Source organism: Lithobates pipiens, unplaced genomic scaffold (assembly GCF_037356315.1).
Source record: "Lithobates pipiens isolate NorthernLeopardFrog02 unplaced genomic scaffold, aLitPip1_a1.2 Scaffold_167, whole genome shotgun sequence".
NCBI classification, from domain to species: domain Eukaryota; kingdom Metazoa; phylum Chordata; class Amphibia; order Anura; family Ranidae; genus Lithobates; species Lithobates pipiens.
This window is the reverse complement of record NW_027507753.1, coordinates 947,656-972,899: the sequence shown is the minus strand read 5'-3', so window position 1 is coordinate 972,899 and position 25,244 is coordinate 947,656. Positions and strand designations below refer to the sequence as shown.

At 48.1% G+C, this 25,244-nt stretch overlaps 1 protein-coding gene across 2 annotated transcripts in view; it reads right to left on the bottom strand.

The window, feature by feature from the left end:
• LOC143986530 (asialoglycoprotein receptor 1-like) overlaps positions 1-25,244 on the bottom strand; it is a 53,982-nt gene that overhangs the window by 11,053 nt on the left and 17,685 nt on the right. For both annotated transcript variants that reach the window (XM_077484887.1, XM_077484888.1), the window contains exon 8: positions 18,704-18,855. In XM_077484887.1, coding sequence (XP_077341013.1) covers positions 18,704-18,855 — 152 coding nt within the window. The remainder of the gene's footprint in view (positions 1-18,703; positions 18,856-25,244) is intronic.

Genomic DNA, 25,244 nt, shown 5'->3' with positions numbered 1-25,244 from the left:
GTGCTGTACAGAGAATACTGAGCCAGTCACATCAGTCTCTGCACCAGAGGAGCTTCCCCACCAGGTGGTGCTGTTCTGCAAGGTGCTGCTGGCTCACTCTGCTTTGTTCTCAGCTGGGAGAGGCATCAAGCCTGGGCCTCTCCTGTATTATGCAGAGTATTGCATTTAAGTGCAGGAAGCTTGTTGTATGCAGAGGATAGCTTTACTTTCATGGAGGATATCTTTACCATGAACAGGAACAAGGAGGATACAAGTACATACACTGAACATAGACAGAACATCCTGTTATTATATTACCACATAGAATACACATTATAGCACTGCAGTGCCACCTGCTGGATAGAAAGGTATAATGCATGCAGTACATACAGTATTGTCAGTTTATATAAGCAACTTTACATTACATGCTGTTGTTCTTTTCCAACACCGCTTCTCAACAGCGTCTGCTTGTGACAGGAGTCCCTTTGGGTGGGGGGCTGGTGGAACCTAACTTACCTTGGAGAGCTCTGGAATCTCCTTGTCCAGCTCCCTGGCCCCTCCTATGGGTAAGTCACACTGTGTCTATATATATATATATATATATGTGTGTGTGTATGTATATATATCTATATATATATATCTATATCTATATATATCTATATCTATATCTATATATAGATAGATATATAGATAGATATTTTGTATATTGTCTCATATACTGTTGTAGACTCTTTACTTTTTGTTTGAGGTGTGACTGTATTCCATTGTTCTATTGTGTCTGTGTGCTGTGGAAGAAAAGTATTATGGGATGTATATGCCTATGTGGATTAGCTGTGACAAGGGAGGGGGGAATCTAGGACAGGCTACTGATGAGAAGTTTGAATACACCTGTGTGCCTCTTGTTGCCCCACCTTTATGTGTCATTATGCAAAGGAGGGGGGATTGTCCGCTTTGCAGCCAAACAAGTCCTGCCTAGTTCATGGTTGTAATATGTGGCTCTAATATCTATATTCAGACTGGAGGATGTGGTATATGATGGAAGCACTCAAGCGGAGTGTGAGAAGCGATTCCGAGACAATGCTTTGTCAAATTATATTCAGCTTCTTCTGGAAATAACTCTGACATCCCTTCAACAAAGGCTTGGTGAGTGCAATCCACGGTCACCTCCTCTGATGGGCAGTATTGAATGTCAGTAATAGTGATGGCCGAACGGTTCGCCCGGCGGTCGTTTCGCGGCGAATTTCCGACATTCGCGGTCCGCACGTTCGAACGCCTTTTTCCGTCGTTCGCCGCGGCGGACTTACGTGTTTAATGTATACAAGAACTTTAACCTTTGGTGACACGTTTATCATGTGATACAGGACAGCCAATTGAGACATGACAGCACATGGACACTTGTACATTCCCCCTAACCTATAAATACACCCGATCCGGTGGCCATTTTACATTCTTTCTTCTGTTAAGATAGGGACAGGTTCCTGTGTGGAGTAGGGAGAGATAAACCACTAGCTATTTGGTACACAAAAGTTCTTTTCAGGACTGGTATAGGTGTTAGGTGTTGATAGGTTTGCTGTGCTGCTGATTCTTGCAGCAGCCTGAGTGTCTTTTGTTAGTTTAGAGAAAGGGAAAGGACGGTGTATGCTACAGGGACAGCCAGATTAGTCTTTCATCATCATCATCATCATCATCATCATTAGCTGTTACTATCAAGGTCCACAAAAGAGCTGTTCCAGTAACCACTAATCGTTCTCTTTTTTTGCCAATTTGTATAGGGACAGGAAGGAAGCAGTGTTGTCAGGCAGTGAGGGTAATTTTAAAGACTTGCTGTTATTATTAGTTCCACAAAGGTTCTTTTCAGGACTGGTATCAGTGGTACAGTAATAGGCTTGTACATGTATAATATTCTTTCTTCCAAATATAGAAAGGATATTATACTTGACTGCTGCCCTTCTGCTGCAGTCTGCTAAACATTCACAACTCACTTGTTCCACAAAAGTTCTTATAAGGACTGGTAACTTGGTATAGGGTGCTACGGTACATAGGCTTGAGTGCGGTACAGTCTGCTGTTCTGTAAGGACCGCTATCGGTCCACAATAGATAGGGTTGACGTGCACCACTGCTGACCGCTGCCCTATACTGCAGCAGTCCTTCAGCGGTATAGGGACTGACGTACAGTCTGCTAATCACTAACACACAACCTGCTTGTTCCACAAAAGTTCTTATAAGGACTGGTAACTTGGTATAGGGTGCTACGGTACATAGGCTTGAGTGCGGTACAGTCTGCTGTTCTGTAAGGACCGCTATCGGTCCACAATAGATAGGGTTGACGTGCACCACTGCTGACCGCTGCCCTATACTGCAGCAGTCCTTCAGCGGTATAGGGACTGACGTACAGTCTGCTAAACACTAATACACAACCTGCTTGGTCCACAAAAGTTCTTATAAGGACTGGTAACTTGGTATAGGGTGCTACGGTACATAGGCTTGAGTGCGGTACAGTCTGCTGTTCTGTAAGGACCGCTATCGGTCCACAATAGATAGGGTTGACGTGCACCACTGCTGACCGCTGCCCTATACTGCAGCAGTCCTTCAGCGGTATAGGGACTGACGTACAGTCTGCTAAACACTAATACACAACCTGCTTGGTCCACAAAAGTTCTTATAAGGACTGGTAACTTGGTATAGGGTGCTACGGTACATAGGCTTGAGTGCGGTACAGTCTGCTGTTCTGTAAGGACCGCTATCGGTCCACAATAGATAGGGTTGACGTGCACCACTGCTGACCGCTCACCTATACTGCAGCAGTCCTTCAGCGGTATAGGGACTGACGTACAGTCTGCTAATCACTAACACACAACCTGCTTGTTCCACAAAAGTTCTTATAAGGACTGGTAACTTGGTATAGGGTGCTACGGTACATAGGCTTGAGTGCGGTACAGTCTGCTGTTCTGTAAGGACCGCTATCGGTCCACAATAGATAGGGTTGACGTGCACCACTGCTGACCGCTGCCCTATACTGCAGCAGTCCTTCAGCGGTATAGGGACTGACGTACAGTCTGCTAAACACTAACACACAACCTGCTTGGTCCACAAAAGTTCTTATAAGGACTGGTAACTTGGTATAGGGTGCTACGGTACATAGGCTTGAGTGCGGTACAGTCTGCTGTTCTGTAAGGACCGCTATCGGTCCACAATAGATAGGGTTGACGTGCACCACTGCTGACCGCTGCCCTATACTGCAGCAGTCCTTCAGCGGTATAGGGACTGACGTACAGTCTGCTAAACACTAATACACAACCTGCTTGGTCCACAAAAGTTCTTATAAGGACTGGTAACTTGGTATAGGGTGCTACGGTACATAGGCTTGAGTGCGGTACAGTCTGCTGTTCTGTAAGGACCGCTATCGGTCCACAATAGATAGGGTTGACGTGCACCACTGCTGACCGCTCACCTATACTGCAGCAGTCCTTCAGCGGTATAGGGACTGACGTACAGTCTGCTAATCACTAACACACAACCTGCTTGTTCCACAAAAGTTCTTATAAGGACTGGTAACTTGGTATAGGGTGCTACGGTACATAGGCTTGAGTGCGGTACAGTCTGCTGTTCTGTAAGGACCGCTATCGGTCCACAATAGATAGGGTTGACGTGCACCACTGCTGACCGCTGCCCTATACTGCAGCAGTCCTTCAGCGGTATAGGGACTGACGTACAGTCTGCTAAACACTAATACACAACCTGCTTGGTCCACAAAAGTTCTTATAAGGACTGGTAACTTGGTATAGGGTGCTACGGTACATAGGCTTGAGTGCGGTACAGTCTGCTGTTCTGTAAGGACCGCTATCGGTCCACAATAGATAGGGTTGACGTGCACCACTGCTGACCGCTCACCTATACTGCAGCAGTCCTTCAGCGGTATAGGGACTGACGTACAGTCTGCTAATCACTAACACACAACCTGCTTGTTCCACAAAAGTTCTTATAAGGACTGGTAACTTGGTATAGGGTGCTACGGTACATAGGCTTGAGTGCGGTACAGTCTGCTGTTCTGTAAGGACCGCTATCGGTCCACAATAGATAGGGTTGACGTGCACCACTGCTGACCGCTGCCCTATACTGCAGCAGTCCTTCAGCGGTATAGGGACTGACGTACAGTCTGCTAAACACTAATACACAACCTGCTTGGTCCACAAAAGTTCTTATAAGGACTGGTAACTTGGTATAGGGTGCTACGGTACATAGGCTTGAGTGCGGTACAGTCTGCTGTTCTGTAAGGACCGCTATCGGTCCACAATAGATAGGGTTGACGTGCACCACTGCTGACCGCTGCCCTATACTGCAGCAGTCCTTCAGCGGTATAGGGACTGACGTACAGTCTGCTAAACACTAATACACAACCTGCTTGGTCCACAAAAGTTCTTATAAGGACTGGTAACTTGGTATAGGGTGCTACGGTACATAGGCTTGAGTGCGGTACAGTCTGCTGTTCTGTAAGGACCGCTATAGGTCCACAATAGATAGGGTTGACGTGCACCACTGCTGACCGCTCACCTATACTGCAGCAGTCCTTCAGCGGTATAGGGACTAAGAGTTTTGTCACAGGGTCATTTAAAAAATGACATGCAGAGGAAGAGGCAGGCCCTTCCGCAGGGGTGGTAGGGGTAGGGCAGGAGCAACAGGCTTGAGCCAAAGTGGGAAGTTGCAGAAGGTGCGTTCAATTACTTTAAAGGATGCACCAGACTTGGTTGAGTGGCTCGCTCAGCCTTACTCTTCTGCACCCTCCTCATCCTCTCGATCTGCACCCTCTTCTTCACTCTCTGCTATGTGCACCCCCAAAGACACTACCACCAACAACACGACCACCACCACCACCACCACATACCTTCCGCTTGAGTCACTGGAATTATTTTCCGATCCATATCAAGAGGACATTTCTGATGCGCAGCCACTCTTGGTATTGGATCAGGAAGAGGAGGTAGCAACAAGCGCTACTCAGCAGTCTGACGCCAGTACCCAGATCAGCCCAAGGAGGAGGTTGGTCCCCGGTGTTGCTGCCTACTCTACTTATAGCGGTGGGGAAGGTGACGTTGATGATGACGTGTCTAGTGATGTCACGTGGGTGCCCACAAGAGAGGAAGAGGAGGGGAGTTCAGAGGGAGATATGGACCAGCAGATAGGGAGGAGAAGCAGCAATGACTTACATTGCACAGCAGGGACAAAGCAGACTGCAAATGTATCAGGAGCGAGTCATCGACCATGTACGGTCACATCTGGCGCTCCCAGGACACCGGCACATGGCTCCGCAGTGTGGGCTTTTTTTAACGTGTCCGCTGCTGACAATAGCGTTGCCATCTGCAATCTTTGCAGTCAACGCGTTAGTCGCGGTAAGCCCAATACTCACCTAGGGACGACCGCCTTAAGAAGGCACATGAGCAGCCATCACCGAGCCCAGTGGGAGCAACGGAACACACAAAGCCACACTGCAGGCTCTCACCGTCCAGCCTCGTCTTCTACTTCTCCTTCTCCTCTCTCCTCACAATTATCCTCCACTCCACCTTCCATCACGCCAAGCTCACATTTTTCTGCAAAAAGGCAGGCTTCCGTGGGCCTAATGTTTGAGCGTAAAAAAATGATGACGCCGGATAACCCTCTTGCCCAACGGTTGGCGGCTGGCTTGTCAGAACTCATAGCCCGCCAACTACTGCCATATAAACTGGTGGACTCGGAGGCCTTTCGCAAATTTGTGGCCATTGGAACACCACAATGGAAGGTCCCAGGAAGGAAGTATTTCTCAGAGAAGGGCATCCCAGAGCTATATGGCCATGTTCAGCGGCAAGTGAATGTATCTCTGGCACACAGTGTCGGTGCCAAGATACATCTGACCACAGACACGTGGTCTAGCAAACACGGGCAGGGAAGGTATATCAGTTTTACTGCCCACTGGGTGAACCTTCTGACGGCCGTCAAGCATGTAACCCGTGGCACCCGTGTAGATTTGGTTTTACCGCCACGGATTGCATGCAGGCCTGACTCTTCTTCTCCTCCTCCTACTCCATCCTCCTCCCTCTCCTCCTCAGCTGCCTCCTCCTTTTCCGCTGCTAGCGTCTCTTCCACTGCACCGCCCAAGCTCCCCAGAACCTATTCCACATGCCAGGTGAGACGTTGCCATGCCGTGCTGCGTCTGTTGTGCCTGGAAGCAAAGAGCCACACTGGCCCGGCACTCCTTTCAGCTTTGCGTTCACAGGCAGATGAGTGGCTAACACCGCTCAATTTGACAGTTGGTAAAGTGGTGTGTGACAACGGTGCCAATCTGCTTAGCGCATTGAAACAGGGCAAAATCACGCACGTGCCGTGCATGGCACACGTCTTAAACTTGGTCGTGCAGCGATTCCTTGTCAAATACCCTGGGGTCCAGGACATCTTGCGGCAGGCAAGGAAAATCTCGGCCCATTTCAGAAGATCTTACACGGCCATGGCTCGCCTTGCTGACATTCAGCGGCGACACCATCTGCCGGTCAGACGTCTTATTTGCGATTGCCCGACGCGATGGAACTCAACCTTCTATATGCTTGATAGGCTGCTCCAGCAGAAACGTGCAGTTAACGTCTACCTGTATGAACTCTGCGAAAGAAACGGTTCTGGGGAGCTGGGTTTTTTTTCACCGCGCCAGTGGCTGCTCATGCGCGACACATGCAGACTTCTGCGGCCATTTGAGGAGATCACCAAACTGGTCAGTCGCAGCCATGGCGCCATCAGTGACATGGTACCTTATGCCTTCTTTCTGGAGCGTGCATTGCGTCGTGTCATTGATCAGGCTGTGGAGGAGCAGGAGCGGGAAGATGAGGAAGTCGCAATGCTGGATGAATTCCCAGGGGGGGCTACTCTATCTGAGACAAGTCAACAACAGGAGTCTGATGAGGAGTCAGAGGAGGATGGTGCCGGGGCGGATGAGCAGGAGCAAGAAGAGCATGCTTTAAACCTTTCTGGGATCCCTGTTGTGCGAGGATGGGGAGAGGAGAATGAAGAGGACGACATTATCCTGGATGATGAGCAGGAGCCAGGCCACCACACCGCTTCCACTTTAGTGCAAATGGGGGCCTTCATGCTCCAGTGTTTTAATAGGGACCCCCGTATAAAAAGCATGAGGGTCAAGGACCAGTACTGGGTGGCAACGTACTTAGACCCCCGGTACAAACACAAAATGGCGGAAATGTTACCGCCGTCGCAGAGGGCTGTCAGAATGCAGCACTTCCAGGCCTTGCTTCGAGAAATGCTGCATTCTGCTTTTGCGTGCGCTGGCAGAGGAGCAATTCCCACTCCCAGAGAAGGATTTGCGGGTACCAATCCAACAGCGCCTGCAAGAAGAGGCCGGTTTGAAGATGTGTTGGTGACTTCGGATATGAGGTCATTCTTTCAGCCGACCCATCGACAGGTGTCATCCGGATCCAGCATCAGGGAACGCCTAGACCGTCAGGTGTCCGACTACATTGGGTTAACGGCCGATGTGGACGCTCTGAGGAGTGATGAACCCCTAGACTACTGGGTGGGCAGGCTTGACCTCTGGCCAGAGCTTGCCCAATTTGCAATCGAACTGTTGGCTTGCCCCTCATCCAGTGTCCTGTCCGAAAGGACGTTCAGCGCAGCAGGGGGGATTGTGACCGATAAGCGTACTCGCCTAGCTCACCACAGTGTTAACTACCTCACATTTCTAAAAATGAATGAGGCATGGATCTCGGAGGAATTCAACACATGTGATCAGTAGACCATGTATATGTCTATAAACAATTTTTGGAATCAAGCACACAGACCTTCTTAATTCATTTGGCTCACTTCCCTGACCCAAAAAAGCACACCGTACTATATGCCCCTACCCTCCTCTTTGAAGAGGTTGAGCGGTGTCATATTTCTACTGGGGCTGCTTATTATGAGGGGTTCCCACCATCCCTGTGCTGTGCTGACTTCCTCCTGGGTGTTCTTATTATGAGGGGCTCCCACCATCCCTGTGCTGTGCTGACTTCCTCCTGGGGGTTCTTATTATGAGGGGATCACACCATCCCTGTGCTGTGCTGACTTCCTCCTGGGGCTGCTTACGGTGCTGCTGTCAGCGCTGTATGTCACGGAGCTGCTGTCAGCGCTGTATGTCACGGAGCTGCTGTCAGCGCTGTATGTCACGGAGCTGCTGTCAGCGCTGTATGTCACGGAGCTGCTGTCAGCGCTGTATGTCACGGAGCTGCTGTCAGCGCTGTATGTCACGGAGCTGCTGTCAGCGCTGTATGTCACGGAGCTGCTGTCAGCGCTGTATGTCACGGAGCTGCTGTCAGCGCTGTATGTCACGGAGCTGCTGTCAGCGCTGTATGTCACGGAGCTGCTGTCAGCGCTGTATGTCACGGTGCTGCTGTCAGCGCTGTATGTCACGGAGCTGCTGTCAGCGCTGTATGTCACGGAGCTGCTGTCAGTGCTGTATGTCACGGAGCTGCTGTCAGCGCTGTATGTCACGGAGCTGCTGTCAGCGCTGTATGTCACGGAGCTGCTGTCAGCGCTGTATGTCACGGTGCTGCTGTCAGCGCTGTATGTCACGGAGCTGCTGTCAGCGCTGTATGTCACGGAGCTGCTGTCAGCGCTGTATGTCACGGAGCTGCTGTCAGCGCTGTATGTCACGGAGCTGCTGTCAGCGCTGTATGTCACGGAGCTGCTGTCAGCGCTGTATGTCACGGTGCTGATGTCAGTGCTCTGTATTACGGTGCTGCTGTCAGTGCTCTGTATCTCCTGCACCCTCTTGTTTGCCTACCCTGGTCCCTGACCTTCCCTCTCCTCCATTGCCTTCATTAGCTCCATAGTCCTGAATTGTCAGAACAATTTCCCAAATAAAAAAAAAATGCTTGTAGTTATCGATCCCAAATTCACCTCATACATGTATTATGCTATTGTCCAGGTGGTGGGACTACGTGCTACCCCCTAATAATTACCCCGTGGCCGCAAATTCGACCTAAAGGTTTGCGAAATTCGCCTCCCATTGAAGTCAATGGAGCCCGCGGCGAACGGTCGTTTTCGCGAACGTTTGTGTCCGTTCGCGTTTCGCGTTCGCGAAACGTCCCGTCGGAAGTTCGTCCATCACTAGTCAGTAACACCTTGTTCTTGTTCTTCAGTAGGTGATACTTCGTCGATGTGTTTGGTCCTAGGATTGACCCTTTCTGATTGGGTAAGCTTTATACATCCCTGGTTGTCTTCAAAAATGGGAATTGGTTTTGACATGTCTATCCCAATGTCACCACAAAACCATATAGACTCATGACAAGCGTGTGCTGCTGCAATGTACTCTGCTTCAGTTGAAGATAGAGCGACAGTTGCTTGCTTTCGACTAGACCACCTATGATCCCTTCTCCATACTGGAAGATGAATCCACTTGTGGATTTGTAGTCTGTGCAATCCCTGGCCCAATCAGCATCCACATATCCAACCATTTTTGGATTTGATGTTGCCGGTTACCGTAACTTCACATTGATAGATTAATTTGCCTTTGACATATTCCAGCATCAGCTCCTGCTCGGGTCTGGTTTCTAAAGCATTAATAAGAGCAGTATATGTCTCTGGAAGGCTGCAGATGAGCAGGGCAACAATATGGTTATCTTTGATGTCCTCTACGATGGCGCATAACTGCTCTATGATCTCTAGTAGGGATGAGCCGAACACCCCCCGGTTCGGTTTGTACCAGAACTTTCGAACGGACCCCCACGTTCGTTACGAACGTTAGAACCCCATTGAAGTCTATGGGACTCGAACGTTCGAAATGAAAAGTGCTAATTTTAATGGCTAATATGCAAGATACTGTCCTAAAAAGGGTTTGGGGACCTGGCTCCTGCCCCAGGGGACATGGGTCAATGCCTAAAATGTTTTTAAAAATGGCCGTTTTGGCGGGAGCACTGATTTTAATGATGATTAAAGTGAAAAAAAAAGTTAAATATTCCTGTAAATATGGTGCCTGGGGGGTGTCTGTAGTATGCCTGTGAAGTGCCACGTGTTTCCCGTGTTTAGAACAGTCCCTGCACAAAATGACATTAAACGGAAATAACACCATTTAAAACTGCTTGTGGTTTTAATGTTATATCTGGTTCCTGCAATATGGTTGAAAATCATTCAGAAAAATGGCATGGGTAGCCCTCCCTGCCCATTACCAGCCTATTTGGGTCTTGTACGCATATTAAGGGGAACCCCGTACCCATATTACAAAAAGGAAATGCGTGTGGCCCCCAGGCCCTATATACTCGGAACAGCAGTATACAGGCGGTGCAAACAAGACAGGGACTGTGTAGGTTTGTTGTGTTAAGTTGAATCTGTTTGTCATTTTCAACTGGTACATTTTTAAAGTTAGCTCCAGTCAAAAAAACTATTTTTAAGCTTTTTGGAAAACATAGGGAAGGGTTATCACCCCTGTATAATTTGTTTTGTCGTCCATCTTTTTTCATCTCACTTGCCGTTGTCTCCTTCCGTTTGCAAGTAGGAGATGTTTGTAAATTGGATGTTTGAAAATAGGGGCCTGCCCTATATGCTCTGCAGAAATGGTGGAACAAGGTGTTGGTTTTGCCACAACATTGTAAGCCCTCAAAGTGACTCTTGGTGGGCGCTGGAGCGCCCTGCTGTGAACGATTATATCAAGAATTGTAATTACATGCCATTGTTGAACAGTGGTAGAAAAATTGACCTTTGGTGGTTGTGGTGCTGGTGCCACAACACTATAAGTCCTCACAGTTACTCTGGGTGGGCACAGGAAGGGGCCCTCCTGTGAAATATTATATCAAGAATTGTAATCACATGTCCCTGTTAAACAGGGGCTGAAAAATTTGGCCTTAGGCACTGCTGCTGGTGCCACAACACTGCAACCTCTTCCATATACTCTAGTTTTTTTTGCTGGAATTAGCCCTGCTGCAAAGCATTGCATCAAAAATTGTACTTAAACGCCCCTGTTAAACAGGGGCAGAAAAATTGGGCTGCTGGCATCACCCAGAACCAAAAATGTTCTTCCAACATATCAGCGGAGGAGGAAGAGGATAGACAATCAACATAACAGGACAGTCACTCAGCATCAGCATAGGCAGTCTTGAAGGGATGTGGTATTTCAAAAAAAATTATTCGGTTACATCAGCTTCAGGTGCTTGGTAGCTGTGGGTGATCCAAGACTGATTCATCTTGATGAAGGTCAGTCGATCAACTGATTCGGTGGACAGGCGCACCCTGTGATCGGTAACAAAGTCACCAGCAGCACTGAAGGTGCGTTCCGAAAGAACGCTGGATGCAGGACAGGCCAGTAGCTCAATTGCATACTGTGCAAGCTCTGGCCAGTGATCCATCCTCAAGACCCAGTAAGCCAGAGGATTTTCGGTGGGAAAGGTGTCCAAGTCTGACCTTGCCCCTAGGTATTCCTGCACCATGTAAATCAGACGCTGGCGATGGTTGCTGGAACCAATCATACCTTGGGGCTGCGGACTAAAAAATTGTCTGAAAGCATCAGTCAGACGGCCACCTTCTCCACCGCTCCTTCTGACCGATGCCTCAGCAACACGTTGTCCAGGACCAGGAGTTTGTGATCTCCCAGTCTCTGGGAACGTGTTGCACAGACCTTTCTGCAAGGCCTCCCGGAGATGTCTCATCCTCTGCTTCCTCTGCGATGGCAAGATAAGGTCAGCAACCTTACCCTTGTACCGTGGATCAAGGAGAGTGGCCAGCCAGTAATGGTCCGTCTCCTTGATCCGAAGAATACGAGGATCCTTCCGCAGGCTTTGCAGGATCAGGGAGGCCATGCAGGGTAGGTTAGCTGAGGCATTCGGTCCGGAGTCCTCTGGGTCACTAAGGACAACATGATCTGCAGCTACCTCCTCCCAGCCACGTACAAGTCCACGTGTTTCTTGGGACTGTAAATCATCCCTATAAGACTGCTGCTGCTGCTGCTGCTGATGCTGAGGGCCAGCCTCCACCTCCATGCTGACGCAATCATCCTCCTCCTCCTCTTCCTCCTCCTCATCCTCTTCCTGTGTGATGGGTGGCACAGCAGGAACACTGTCTGGATAAAGGGGGCCTTGAGAGGCAAGGAAGTCCTCCTCTTCCTGCCTCTGTTCTGCCTCAAGTGCCCTGTCCATTATTCCACGCAGCGTATGCTCCAAGAGGTGGACAAGAGGTACAGTGTCACTGATGCATGCACTGTCACTGCTTACCATCCTTGTGGCCTCCTCAAACGGTGACAGGACAGTGCATGCATCCCTGATCATGCCCCACTGCCGTGGTGAGAAAAAACCAAGCTCCCCTGACCCTGTCCTGGTGCCGTAGTCGCACAGGTACTCATTGATGGCCCTCTGCTGCGTGTGCAGCCGCTGCAGCATGGCCAATGTTGAGTTCCATCTGGTGGGCATGTCACATATAAGGCGGTTCTTGGGCAGGTTCAACTCCTTTTGGAGCTCAGCCAGCCGAGCACAGGCATTAAATGATCGGTGGAAATGCACACAGACTTTCCTGGCCTGCTTCAGGACATCCTGTAAGCCCGGGTACCTGCCGAAGAACCGCTGCACCACCAGGTTAAGGACGTGAGCTACACAGCGCACATGGGTCAGTTGTCCCTGTCGGAGGGCGGAGAGGAGGTTGGTGTCATTGTCGCAAACCACCATTCCTGGCTTAAGCTGGCGTGGCGTCAACCACCTCTCGGCCTGCCCCTGCAGAGCTGACAAAACATCCGCCCCAGTGTGGCTCCTGTCCCCCAAACAAACCAGCGCAAGCACGGCATGGCATTGTTTTGCCTGCGTACTTGCGTAGCCCCTGGAACGCCTATGGAGCACCGCTGGTTCTGAGGACAGAGCACTGGAAGAGGCCATGGAGGAAGAAGAAGAGGAGGGGGTGGAGGAGAGAGGTGTGTCACAACCAATAGTAGCATTTTGGAGGCGTGGTGGCGGAACAACCTCCAACACTACTTCACCTTGTCCTGCATCCTTCCCAGCAGCCAGAAGAGTGACCCAATGGGCCGTGAAAGACAGGTAACGTCCCAGTCCATGCCTGCTGGACCATGAATCAGCGGTAATATGCACCTTACCGCTGACCGCCCTGTCCAGCGAGGCAAGGACATTGCCTTCCACATGCCGGTAGAGAGCCGGAATCGCCTTCCGTGAGAAAAAGTGGCGTTTGGGGACCTACCACTAAGGAACCGCACATTGTACAAACTCATGGAAGGGGGCCGAGTCTACCAACTGAAAAGGCAGCAGTTGAAGCAGAGTTCCCGGAAGCACTTGGCTGTGACACACCTAATTCTACACCTTCATTCCTCTCAGAGCAGGTTTCAGAGAGGACTGAAGGTCTAGTGGGGTTGGAGATGCCAGCTGATGAGGAGCAAGGAGAGGTCCGCTTTGTTCTTTGGTGTGGGTCTTTGAGGTACGCTTGCCAACGAGCTGCATGGCAGGTAAACATATGTCTGGTCAAGCATGTGGTGCCCAAGCGGCTGATGTTTTGGCCACGTGAGATACGCTTGAGACATATGTTGCAAATAGCAGCGGTGCGATCTGATGCGCTCGTCTCAAAAAAGGCCCACACCAAAGAACTTTTAGAATAACGCGCAGAGGCAGCGCTCTGCACAGGCGGAGCTCTGCGGTGTGATTCAGTCGGTGTGCTGCCCCTAAGCTGGCCCCCGGAGGGCATCCTGCCTCGTTGGACATGTGCCTCCTCCTCCTCCTCCTCCTCCCTCCTTCCAGGCACCCACGTGGAGTCAGTGCCCTCATCATCCCCTCCCTCTTCATCGCTGTAGCAAACCTGACAGTATGCTGCAGCTTGTGGAACATAACTGCCAGATTGCTGTCCTTCTTGAGCATTCCCTCTCTCTGCGCTCACGCTACTGCTTTCCTCTAGCTGAGTGTCATCATCAGAGCCCACCAAACACTGGGCATCCTCCTGGAGCATGTACCCAACACTGTGCTCAAAGAGTTCAGGAGACTCCTCAGGAGGACGTGGTGGGTCTAGGGAAGGAGTCACTGATGATGACATTGAGAGGAGGGAAGACGATGCGTTGGCAGCTGCTTTCCTACTACCCTGAGACTGGGTGAGAGAGGATGAGGAGGATGAAGAGGGCTTGGTCATCCACTCTACCAAGTCGTTGGCATGTTGCGGTTCAACATGTCCAGCTGCCGAAAAGAAGGACAAGCGTGTCCCATGGCCACGTGCTGATGACAATGCACCGCGTCCACGACCAGCACTGTTGTCTCTAGACACAGAGCCTGCTTGCCCTCTTTTATCGGCTCGCGCCTGTCTGCCTCTCCTTGCTGGCCTTCCAGACATGGTAATGGCCTGAAGGTAGTTGGGTAAAACAGCAGTTGGGTAGTTTATATTGTGCTGGAGGCACACAACACCCACTAACTCCTGCAGATGCCTTTTTTATAGAACAGCAGAGATAAAGGGGTATATACAGATGTATACTGTGCTGTGCTGGAAGCACACACAACTTCCAATAACTCCTGCAGATGGCAATTGGGCCCAAATAGAGAACAGCTATGTAGGTGGATTATAGCGGTATGTACTGGGTACAGAGCACGCACACAGCACGCACTATCTCCTGACACTACTGACTGCAAGCTCTATTATTAAAGATGGACCACTAGCTATATAGGTGAGGTGAATATCACGGTGTATACTGCGCTCAGGGCACGCAGACAATAACCAGAAAACAGCAGAGATAAAGGGGTATATACAGATGTATACTGTGCTGTGCTGGAGGCACACACAACTTCCAATAATTCCTGCAGATGACAATTGGGCTCAAATAGAGAACAGCTATGTAGGTGCATTATAGCGGTATGTACTGGGTACAGAGCACGCAGACAGCACGCACTATCTCCTGACACTACTGACTGCAAGCTCTATTATTAAAGATAGATCACTAGCTATATAGGTGAGGTGAATATAGTGGTATGTACTGGGTACAGAGCACGCAGACAGCACGCACTATCTCCTGACACTACTGACTGCAAGCGCTATTATTAAAGATGGACCACTAGCTATATAGGTGAGGTGAATATAGTGGTGTATACTGCGGTCAGGGCACAGACAATAACCACTACACAACAGCAAGATAGGAAATCAGCCAAAAACGATCGGTGTGTACTGTGTTGAAGGTACACAGAACACCCACTGCTTCAGATACCAACACACTACACGAGGCCGCCTTAAAGCGGGATTCCGCTCTTTTTTTTTTTCTTTCTTACCTGTGTTACAGGTGGGCGACTGCTACCTTCGCTTAGCATCCACGTCCGGCGTTTTTTTGACCCCCGGCGCGACGATTCTTTTCCTCGGGATGACTTTTAAAAAAGTGCTCTGGCATTTTCCATTTTAAGTGTGGGCGTCTGAAGCCCACAGGCATTTACTTCCTGTATATCGATGACGCTCGGCTCCCAGCATGCTCCGCTCCATCTCGCACATGCTCAGTGTGCAATGGTGGTAATGGCAGATACAGCTGCCTGCCCACTTTAAAAATGGTAAATTCGGACACGCCCTCGTCACGTGACCAGCATCCTAACGAAATCTCACGAGATTTCGCAATTTCATTGTCCCCCCATGGATTCTTGGGAAATTTCCCAGGGACCATTGCGAGGACGATAACCACACCTACTCCCACGGGAGGACAACCAGGAAGTCAGCAGAAACATCTGAAATAAAAGGTAAGTAAAGAATATTTTTTTTTTTCAGGGTTCATTTAGGTAAGTATTCTATCTTGTGATTTTAATAATATGAAGTTTAATTTTTAGGTACCAAACCGCTTTAATGGCGGCCTTATATAGTGTGGGGCGTGCACTACACAGCCTGAGCTATGATTGGCCACAGGCATCCTGCCTGTGGCCAATCATGGCTCTCCTCGCTGCTGGCGCTGCGATTGGCCAAGCATGCGGGGTCACAGTGCATGCTTGGCCAATCATGAGCCAGCAATGCACTGCGCCATCGCAGTGCATTGTGGGCCGTGAGCGCCATGCGAATTTTGACACGAACGGACCAAGTGTTCGAATTTCGCCGAACGGACGAACAGCCAATGTTCGAGTCGAACGTACGTTCGACTCGAACACGAAGCTCATCCCTAATCTCTAGTATAGCATTCAAGTGGTCACACATTTGCTGGCCTTTTTCTAGTTTCATCTTATATAGCTTTCTTAACAAAAACAGTTTGTACTGTTTGAACACTTATGTCGTTTCTGTAATGAAGTCCACATACCTTTGGCCGTTTTCTCTGTTCTTATGTGGATAAGCTGATCATCTTCCACTAGTAAGCTTATAATACAAGCTTTTAGTCAAACACAGACCCTCCCTCATAACAGGGCCTGGGCAATCCCTCAAGGCCAGTGGCTAACTAAAGTCAGATTCAACAACCCCCCCTCTCCTGGGCCTTCAGATGGTAATTGCCATTGTTCAGCTTTGCAATTGCCCATGTTGAGGGCATGTGGCCTGGGATGGCACTCACTCCCCCCCCCCATCCTGACCTGTCAGGTTGCATGCTCGGATAAGGGTCTGGTATTGATTTTAGGGAGGACCCCCACACCATTTATTTTTTACATTTTGGAGCGGGGTTCCCCTTAAAATCCATACCAGACCTGAAGGGCCTGGTATGGATTTTGGGGGGACCCACACGCCATTTTTTTTTAAAAATGTCGGCACAGCATTCCCCTTAATATCATACCAGACCCAAAGGGCCTGGTAATGGACTGGGGGGGGGGGGGGGGGGGAACCCATGCCATTTTTATCAATGATTTTTTATGTATATTGCCAAGACCCAACAATACATTGCAACGGCAAGCAATTTTAAATGACATTTTTTCCTTTAGATGAGAGAGAGCCACACATAGCCTGACGAGTGTGTTTTTAACTTATGTTTGTTAGTAGACATCCTTATGATTTTATTCATATCTTTTAATAAATCTGTTGGATAATGCACTAGGCCAGTGCACCCTCTTTTCTTTTTCTATCCTCCCAGCACTGTCAGAATGACCCCAGTCCTAGAGGGCAGCAAGGTATCTATGAGATTATCCATGATTTCACCAGCCACCTATGACACTACACAGTCAGCTGACTCTAGTGCAGGAGTGTGTAGTTCCTTACAAGATGCCGATGCCAAGGTTGCCAGCTGGAAGGAATGGAAACTCTCTTACAGGGAAAGAATTTACCGAATTAAAACCTACCTTGTCCCCGTATTTCTGTATGTCAACTTTGTCTGCGTTTTGCCTGTGTCTCTCTATGCGAAGCTCTACAGCTGTTTCTTCCAGTTGTTATGGGAGAACAAACTGAACCACATTAAGAGGTCTGTAACCTACCTTCCCAGGCAGATGGGTGGCCTACATATGGTCAACCCGTTGGTATTTTTTTCTCTGATGTTTTAAAAAAAATAATTTTGCTAACATGCTGGCAGAGGAAGCGCCTGGGTGGGTTGATATTTTTCAGTTCTGGTTTAGGCCTTTTCTGTAAAGCTGAGAGAATGTTGGGCCAGTGAAAAGCCTGAGGGTCCGACATGGTGAGCTCCCGCATTATGTTGCCCCGCGCCTGAAAATGCTTCGGTAGTGGCGAGTGACGGCGAAGGAAATGAAGTCTCTTCCTAGGAAGGCCCAGGAGAAGGGAGGGTTGTTGAATCTGACTTTAGCGAGCCACTGGCCTTGAGGGATTGCCCAGGCCCTGTTATGAGGGAGGGTCTGTGTTTGATTAATCTGGAGAGAATCCCTTTAAAGTTTTGGGATTTGGCCTGGTCCTCGTTCCATGGCATACTCTATGTGAAGGTCAACTTGGAGCATCACTCTGCAGAGAACCGTGGTTGTCCAAGATTGGAATGTGGTGGGGTGGAGGAGACAATGGACCATTTCTTACTTCAGTGCCCCTTCAATATAGAAGTCTATAAGCTTGTGGGTGGGGCTCTGGGTATCCCTTTTCTTTCCCGCTTGAGTTATTGGGAGTGGTCGCACGGGTCTTTTGAGTCATATCGGGATTTTGAGAGATTTTTCCTAATTAGCTTAGTAGTCTGTTTCTTCACGTGGAATGCACGGTGTCAGGTATCCACTCGGTAAAAAGTCCTTCCTGTGGAGGTGGTGGTGCCCGACATTCTAGGTGAGGTTGGGAAGATTTGGGGTCTTGAGAAGGACAGGTGGTGGGCGGGGACCTGGACAAAGGCGCGGAGGAATGTCGGGTCTCCGTAGCCGCTGTCTGTCAGTCTCTGGGGTGTGCGGCTTTCTTTCTGTCCTTTCACGTCACCTAGATTTTTATACAAGATTGTATTTTTGAAAGAAGGCCGCATGCATGGGTTACATGTGTCATGGTTCCTTAGCCTGAGACTGTGTTTAGGTGGAGGTAATGGCTTTGTCCAGGTTGGTATATTTAGTTTTTCTTTATGTTTTTGCTTTTCTGATGTAAGCTATTTTTGTTTGTATAGTTGTATTTATTTTGTATATATATAAAAATATGTTTTTATTATGTTGGTAAGATTTGTAATAAACAAAAATGTCCCCTCCCCCACAGTCACACACTATTATCATTATACATTTATATAGCTCTGACATATACCGCGGTGCTGTACTGAGAACACCGAGCCAGTTACAACCTTCTGTAGACGTGTGCACACAGAGAACATCTACAGTAGATCTAAATCTGATCCTTCCTTGGAGATATGGCTCACCCAAGGGTCACTTTTGGGAGGAGATACAGGCAGGCCATACGGGGCTAATGAAATACTCACATTTTCTTGCTCGCCATTAATGACCACCAAATGAGCCTTCCTCTTCTCGCAGTCTTTTTTCGCATTCTCCCACGACCGCCCACGCTGGGAAAAATAGTAGCAGCTGAGGCCGTAGTGTCTCCAGCCAATCTCACACAATGGATCAGCAGAGCCTGAAGAAAAGGAAAAGACAACGGTCTAGTCATTTGGTAATTACACTGAAGGCCACACCTACCTCCACCCAGAATGAAGAATTGTTTGCAGAGACTCAGAAACCAGATAAGCCTTGTGTGCCATGTGGAGACAGCTTTACCAACTTATACCCCGTACACACGATTGGATATTCCCCCAGCAAAAGTCCGATGTGAGCTTTTGGTCGGAAATTCCGACCGTGTGTATGCTCCATCAGACTTTTGCTGGCGGAATTCCCGTCGTCTGTACCAATTCCGACGTGAAAAATTCCTATGCATGCTCGGAAAGAATTTGACACATCGCTCGGAAGCATTCATTTTTTCGGCTCGTCGTAGTGTTGTACATCACCACATTCTTGGCGGTCAAAAGTTTAGAGAGCTTTTCCTTCAAAATTTAGTTCAAAATGGGCCTGTTGGATCCACTTCAAAACTACCCCAATTTACACTAATCTCTTGAATGGTCGTCCTTGAACCCTGAAAGTTCAATAGACACAAAAGACGTTCTGCCTTCCCTGTGATAGTTAGACCTACAACTCCCCCCTCACGAAACAATTGGCTACTTGAAGCAATCCCGGGGGGCAAACTCACTTACTTTACCTTCATTTCTCCTATATGTGCTATTTCTCTCCCACTCTTTCTATGTCCCCTAGCTATCCTCTCTTACCTTCCCTGCCCCCCTTCTCCTGATCCCTCTCTTCTGAACATATGACTTCCTCTTTATACACATTCATAATCCTCACCAGCCATTATCTTTCATAGGACCCCAAATTCCATGATGGACTACATTGCAATTTAAGCCGGGTCCGATCTGTACAATCCACACTTGCTTGTGATAATTTTGGCAAAGTCGTTTGGGTTTTTGATGACTCTATTTTTTATTCTCTTTTCTTTTACATTTTGCTTCTCTGTATTACCAATGCTCGCTAACTGGACAAACTCGGAAGAGATCTGTTTGTACTTATTGTTTTTCTCCTGTATTGAAATAAACTTCAATAAAAATTTTCTTTAAAAAAAAAAAAAAGTTTAGAGAGCTTTTGTGTGATCGTGTGTATGCAAGCCAAGCTTGAGCAAAATTCCATTGGAAAAAAACATCCACATTTTTTCCGAGGGAAAATCCGCTCGTGTGTACGGGGGCATTACACCAACTGCTCCCAAAAACTTGTTGTCATGGACCTCTGTACTCAAAGTGAGTCTGTCCACCGTCTACTCTTAATTTGTCTGGTACCAACAGGAGCCAAGGTCCCTTAGCCCACCCATTCACTTGTTGGGACAGCAGTGTAGGGTGGAAAACTTCAGACTCTTTATTCAAACACATGTACAGAGAGGTAACACTCAGGGGGACAACCCCCCCCTCTTTGCACACGGCGGGGTAAACTTTACCTCCTCCAGTAGCATGACAAACAGGTATTCAAACATTTCAAGAGTAGACCCTCTTTGGGAGGGGCTGCTGGAGAAACCCCCTCCCCCGCCTCTCTCCCAGCTAATCCACATACACATATACATCCCATAATAGGTTGCTCCCAAGGCAGATAGAAACAATGTAACAATGGGATACAGCCACACCTCAAATGATCTAGCAGTATGAAAGGTGAAATTATTTATCTTCATATTTTCTTAAGGGATATTGTTGAGAAATATTACTGTCCCAAGTGAAAGAGCCCCTTCATTTATTCTGGACAAACCACACATATAAGACCCGGGATAACAGGGGTAAAAGGAAATTCTGCGTGTAGTGTGGTTGTACGGTGAGTTGGGTTAGGCAGTAGGGATGAGTCGAACACCCTCCTGTTCGGTTTGCAGCAGAACATGCGAACAGGCAAAAGCACAGAACACATGAACGGCGTGATAATTTGTGAGGGGTAATTCCTGGAAGTGTTTGGTGTACAGAGAGCTGGTTGGTTGTTGAGGATTAGGGACGGGCCGAACACCCCCCAGTTTGGTTCGCATCCAGAACATGTGAACAGGCAAAAAATTTGTTCGAACACATGAACATTGTTAAAGTTTATGGGACACGAACATGAATAATCAAAAGTGTTAATTTTAAAGGCTTATATGCAAGTTATTGTCATAAAAAGTGTTTGGGGACCCGGGTATCAATGCATTTTTTTTTTTGGGAGCAGTGATTTCCTTAATGCTTCAAGTGAAACAATAAAAATGAAATATTCCTTTAAATATTGTGCCTGGGGGGTGTCTATAGTATGTCTGTAAAGTGGGGCATTTTTCCCATGTTTAGAACAATACCGCAGCAAAATTACATTTCTAAAGGAAAAATTGTCATTTAAAACTGCTCGCGGCTGTAATGAATTGTCGGGTCTCTGCAATATAGATAAAACTCATTGAAAAGAGCATGGGATCCCCCCCCCCAGTCCATTACCAGGCCCTTTGGGTCTGGTATGAATAATAAAGGGAACCCTGAACCAAAATTTAAAAAAAAAATTGCGTGGGGGTCCCCCTAAAATCCATACCAGACCTTTATCCGAGCATGTAACCTGGCAGGCCGCAGGAAAAGAGGAGGGGACTTGAGAGTGCCCTCCTCCTGAACTGTACCAGGCCACATGCCCTCAACATGGGGAGGGTGCCTTAGGGTAGCCACCCAAAGCACCTTTTTCCCCATGTTGATGGGGACAAGGGCCTCATCCCTACAACCTTTTCCGGGTGGTTGTGGGGGTATGCGGGCGGGGGGCTTATCTGAATCTGGAAGCCCCCCTTAACAAGGGGACTCCCAGATCCTGGCCTCCCCCTGTGTGAAATGGTAACAAGGTACAAATGTACCCCTACCATTTCACAAAAAAGTGTCAAAATGTTAAAAAATGACAAGACACAGCTTGGGGGCAAGTACTTTATTTAAAAAAAAATTAAAAATAAATGTCCCACGATGTCCATTCATCTTCTTCTCCCCGCGATGGACTGAAAAAGAAAAAAAAGACCGATCCACCTCAATGGGAGGCTCCTGTCATGTGATGCTTCTTTGCTTGTGATAGTTCTTATATAACTGAGTGCGGGGCCACCACGTGACATACCCGGGTGACCCCGCCCCCTTCTGACACCACGAGAACTTCCCCATGGCTTCCTCGTGGCGTCAGAGGGGGTGAGCCCATCCATTTACATAAACGGGTGACCCCACCCCCCTTTGACGGCACGGGGAAGCCATAGGGAAGTCCCCATGTCGTCAGAGGGGGTGGGGTCACCCACGTACATCACCGGGTGGCCCCGCTCTCAGTTATATAAGAACTGTCACAAGCAAAGAAGCATCAATCACACGGCAGGAGCCTCCAATTGAGGCGGATCGATCTCTGTTTTTTTTTTCTTTTTCAGTCCGTCGCAGGGAGATAGAAGAAGAAGATGAAGGGACATTTTTTTTTTTTTTTAATAAAGTACTTGTCCCCGATCTGTGTCTTGTCATTTTAAACATTTTGACACTTTTTTTTGTGGAATGGTAGGGGTACATTTGTACCCCGTTACCATATCACACAGGGGGATTGCAGGATCTGGGGGTCCCCTTGTTAAAGGAGGCTTACAGATTCTGATAAGCCCCCTGCCCGCATACCCCCACAACCACTGGGCAAGGGTTTGTGGGGATGAGCCACTTTGGGGGCTACCCCAAAGCACCCTCCCCATGTGGAGGGCATGTGGCCTGGTACGGTTCAGGAGGGGGGGCACTCTCCCATCCCCCCTCTTTTCCTGCCAGGTTGCATGCTCGGATAAGGATCTGGTATGAATTTTGGGGGGGAACCATGCCATTTTTTTTAAAACTTGGAGCAGAGTTCCCCTTAATCTCCATATCAGACCCGAAGGCCCTGGTATGGATTTTAGGGGGCCCCACGCAATTTTTCTTTTTTACATTTTGGTTCAGGATTCCCCTTAATATTCATACCATGCCTAAAGGGCCTTGTAATGGACTGGGGGGATCCCATACTCTTTTTTTCAATGAGTTTTATCTATATTGCTGAGACCCGACAATTCATTACAGCCGCAATCAGTTTTAGATGACAATTTTTCCTTTAGAAATTTAATTTTGCTGCGGTATTGTTCTAAACACGGGGAAAATGTACCACTTTACAGGCATACTATAGACACCCCCCAGGAACGATACTTAAAGGAATATTTCATTTCTATTGTTTCACTTTAAGCATAAAAAAATCACTGCTCCCGAAAAAACAGCCATTTAAAAAAATAATTTCATTGATACATGTCCCCCGGGGCAGGACCCGGGTCCCCAAACACTTTTTGTGACAATAACTTGCATATAAGCCTTTAAAATGAACACTTTTGATTTTTCATGTTAGTGTCCTATAGACTTTAACGGCTTTCAAATTTACCCAAACACCACACATTGATCGGTGTTCGCAGAACATCCGAACAACCAAAGTTTGGCCCGAACTTATGCTCGGGCCGAACCGTTCGCCCATCCCTATTAGGCAGACCCGACAGGGGTTCTCGTCACCCTGTGCCCCTAAAAGACACAGGGTGACATACACATAGGAGGGGCCGGGGGAGCTGGACAAGGAGTTTCCAGAGCTCTCTAAGGTAAGCTGGGCTCCACAAGCCCCCTGCCCAAAGTGACTCCCATCACACTCATTCACCCAACAATCCATCAACACCCCATCCATCCACTACTCCCAGCAGCTTCTCAGACCCCCTGTCCATCCAATAATCCCAACAACCCATCAGTACTCGATCCACCCAACACATCAAATATTTAATTGGCACCCCATCTATCTACAAGTCCCATAAACCAGTCAGCACCTTGTCCATCCAACATTCCTGGCAACCCATCAGTACGCCTTAGAACCAACGCTGCCAACAACTCATCAATAACACCCCATCCATCCAACACTCCCAACAATGAAGTGTATAGTTATTCCTGCGCTACCATATAAGGATGGTAATGGAACTTCTGCAGGCACCAAATAAGGGTCAAACCCTACCCGTAGTAAATAGAATCGAAGAAAGGTGGTGCTGCGCTGTTCCCAACTCATCAACACCCCATCTATCCAATTCTTCTGGCAACCCATCAGTACTCCATCCACACAGCACTCATTTTAATACACCAGTACCCCCAACAATTCCAAAAAACCTCCAGAACCTGATCAACTAAACATGATGAAGACAACCCATCAGCACTCCATGCACCAAACACTTCCAGCAACCCATAAGCACCCCATTTATTCAAATACTTCAGATAACCCATTCACACCCCTTCCACCAAACATTCCCAAAAATGATTTAGTATCCTTATAGCCAACATTCACATCATATCATCAACACCCTTTTCACCCAACACTCTCGACAATCCATCGTCACCCTATCCACCCAATACACCAACGTTTCCAATAAGCCATCAGCACCTCATCTATTCAACACTTCAAACAACCCATCCATATCCATTCCACCAAACATTTACAAAAGCCCTTTAGTACCCTTGCACCCAACATTACCGTCATACCATCAACACCCAATTCACCCAACATCCTCAACAAGGATGGGCTGTCTGTTCGAGTCAAACATGAGTTCGACTCGAACATTGGCTGTTCACTGAATGGCGAACAATTTGGGGAGTTTGCTGCAAATTCAAAAGCCGCAGAACACTCTTTAAAAAGTCTATGGGAGAAAGTGCTAATTTTAAAGGCTTATATGCAAGGTATTGTCATAAAAAGTGTTTGGGGACCCGGGTCCTGCCCCAGGGGACATGTATCAATGCAAAAAAAAGTTTTAAAAACTGCAGTTTTTTCAGGAGCAGTGATTTTAATAATGATTAAAGTGAAACAATATAAGTGAAATATTCCTTTGAATTACATACCTGGGGGTGTCTTTAGTATGCCTGTAAAGAGGGAGCATGTTTCCCTTGTTTAAAAAAGTCCCTGCACAAAATGTAATTTCTAAAGGAAAAAAAGTCATTTAAAAGTACTATTAATGAATTGTCGGGTCTCTGCAATACAGATAAAAGTCATTGAAAAAAATGGCATGGGATTCCTCCCAGTCCATTACCAGGCCCTTTGGGTCTGGTATGAATATTAAGAGGAACCCCAAACCAAAATTAAAAAAAAAATTTGCATGGGGGTCCCCCCAAATTCCTTACCAGGCCCTTCAGCTCTGTTATGGATATTAAGGGGAAACCTGCACCAATTTTTTTTTTTTAATGGAGTAGTGGTCCCCCTCAAAATCCATACCAGACCCTTCTGGCCTGGTATGGATTTTAAAGGGAACCCCGTGCCAAAAGTTAAAAAAAATGGAGTGGGGTTCCCCCCAAAAATCCATACCAGACCCTTTTCTGAGCATGCAACCTGGCAGGCCGCAGGAAAAGAGGGGGGATGGGAGAGCGCCCCCCCTCCTGAACCGTACCAGGCCACATGCCCTCAACATTGGGAGGG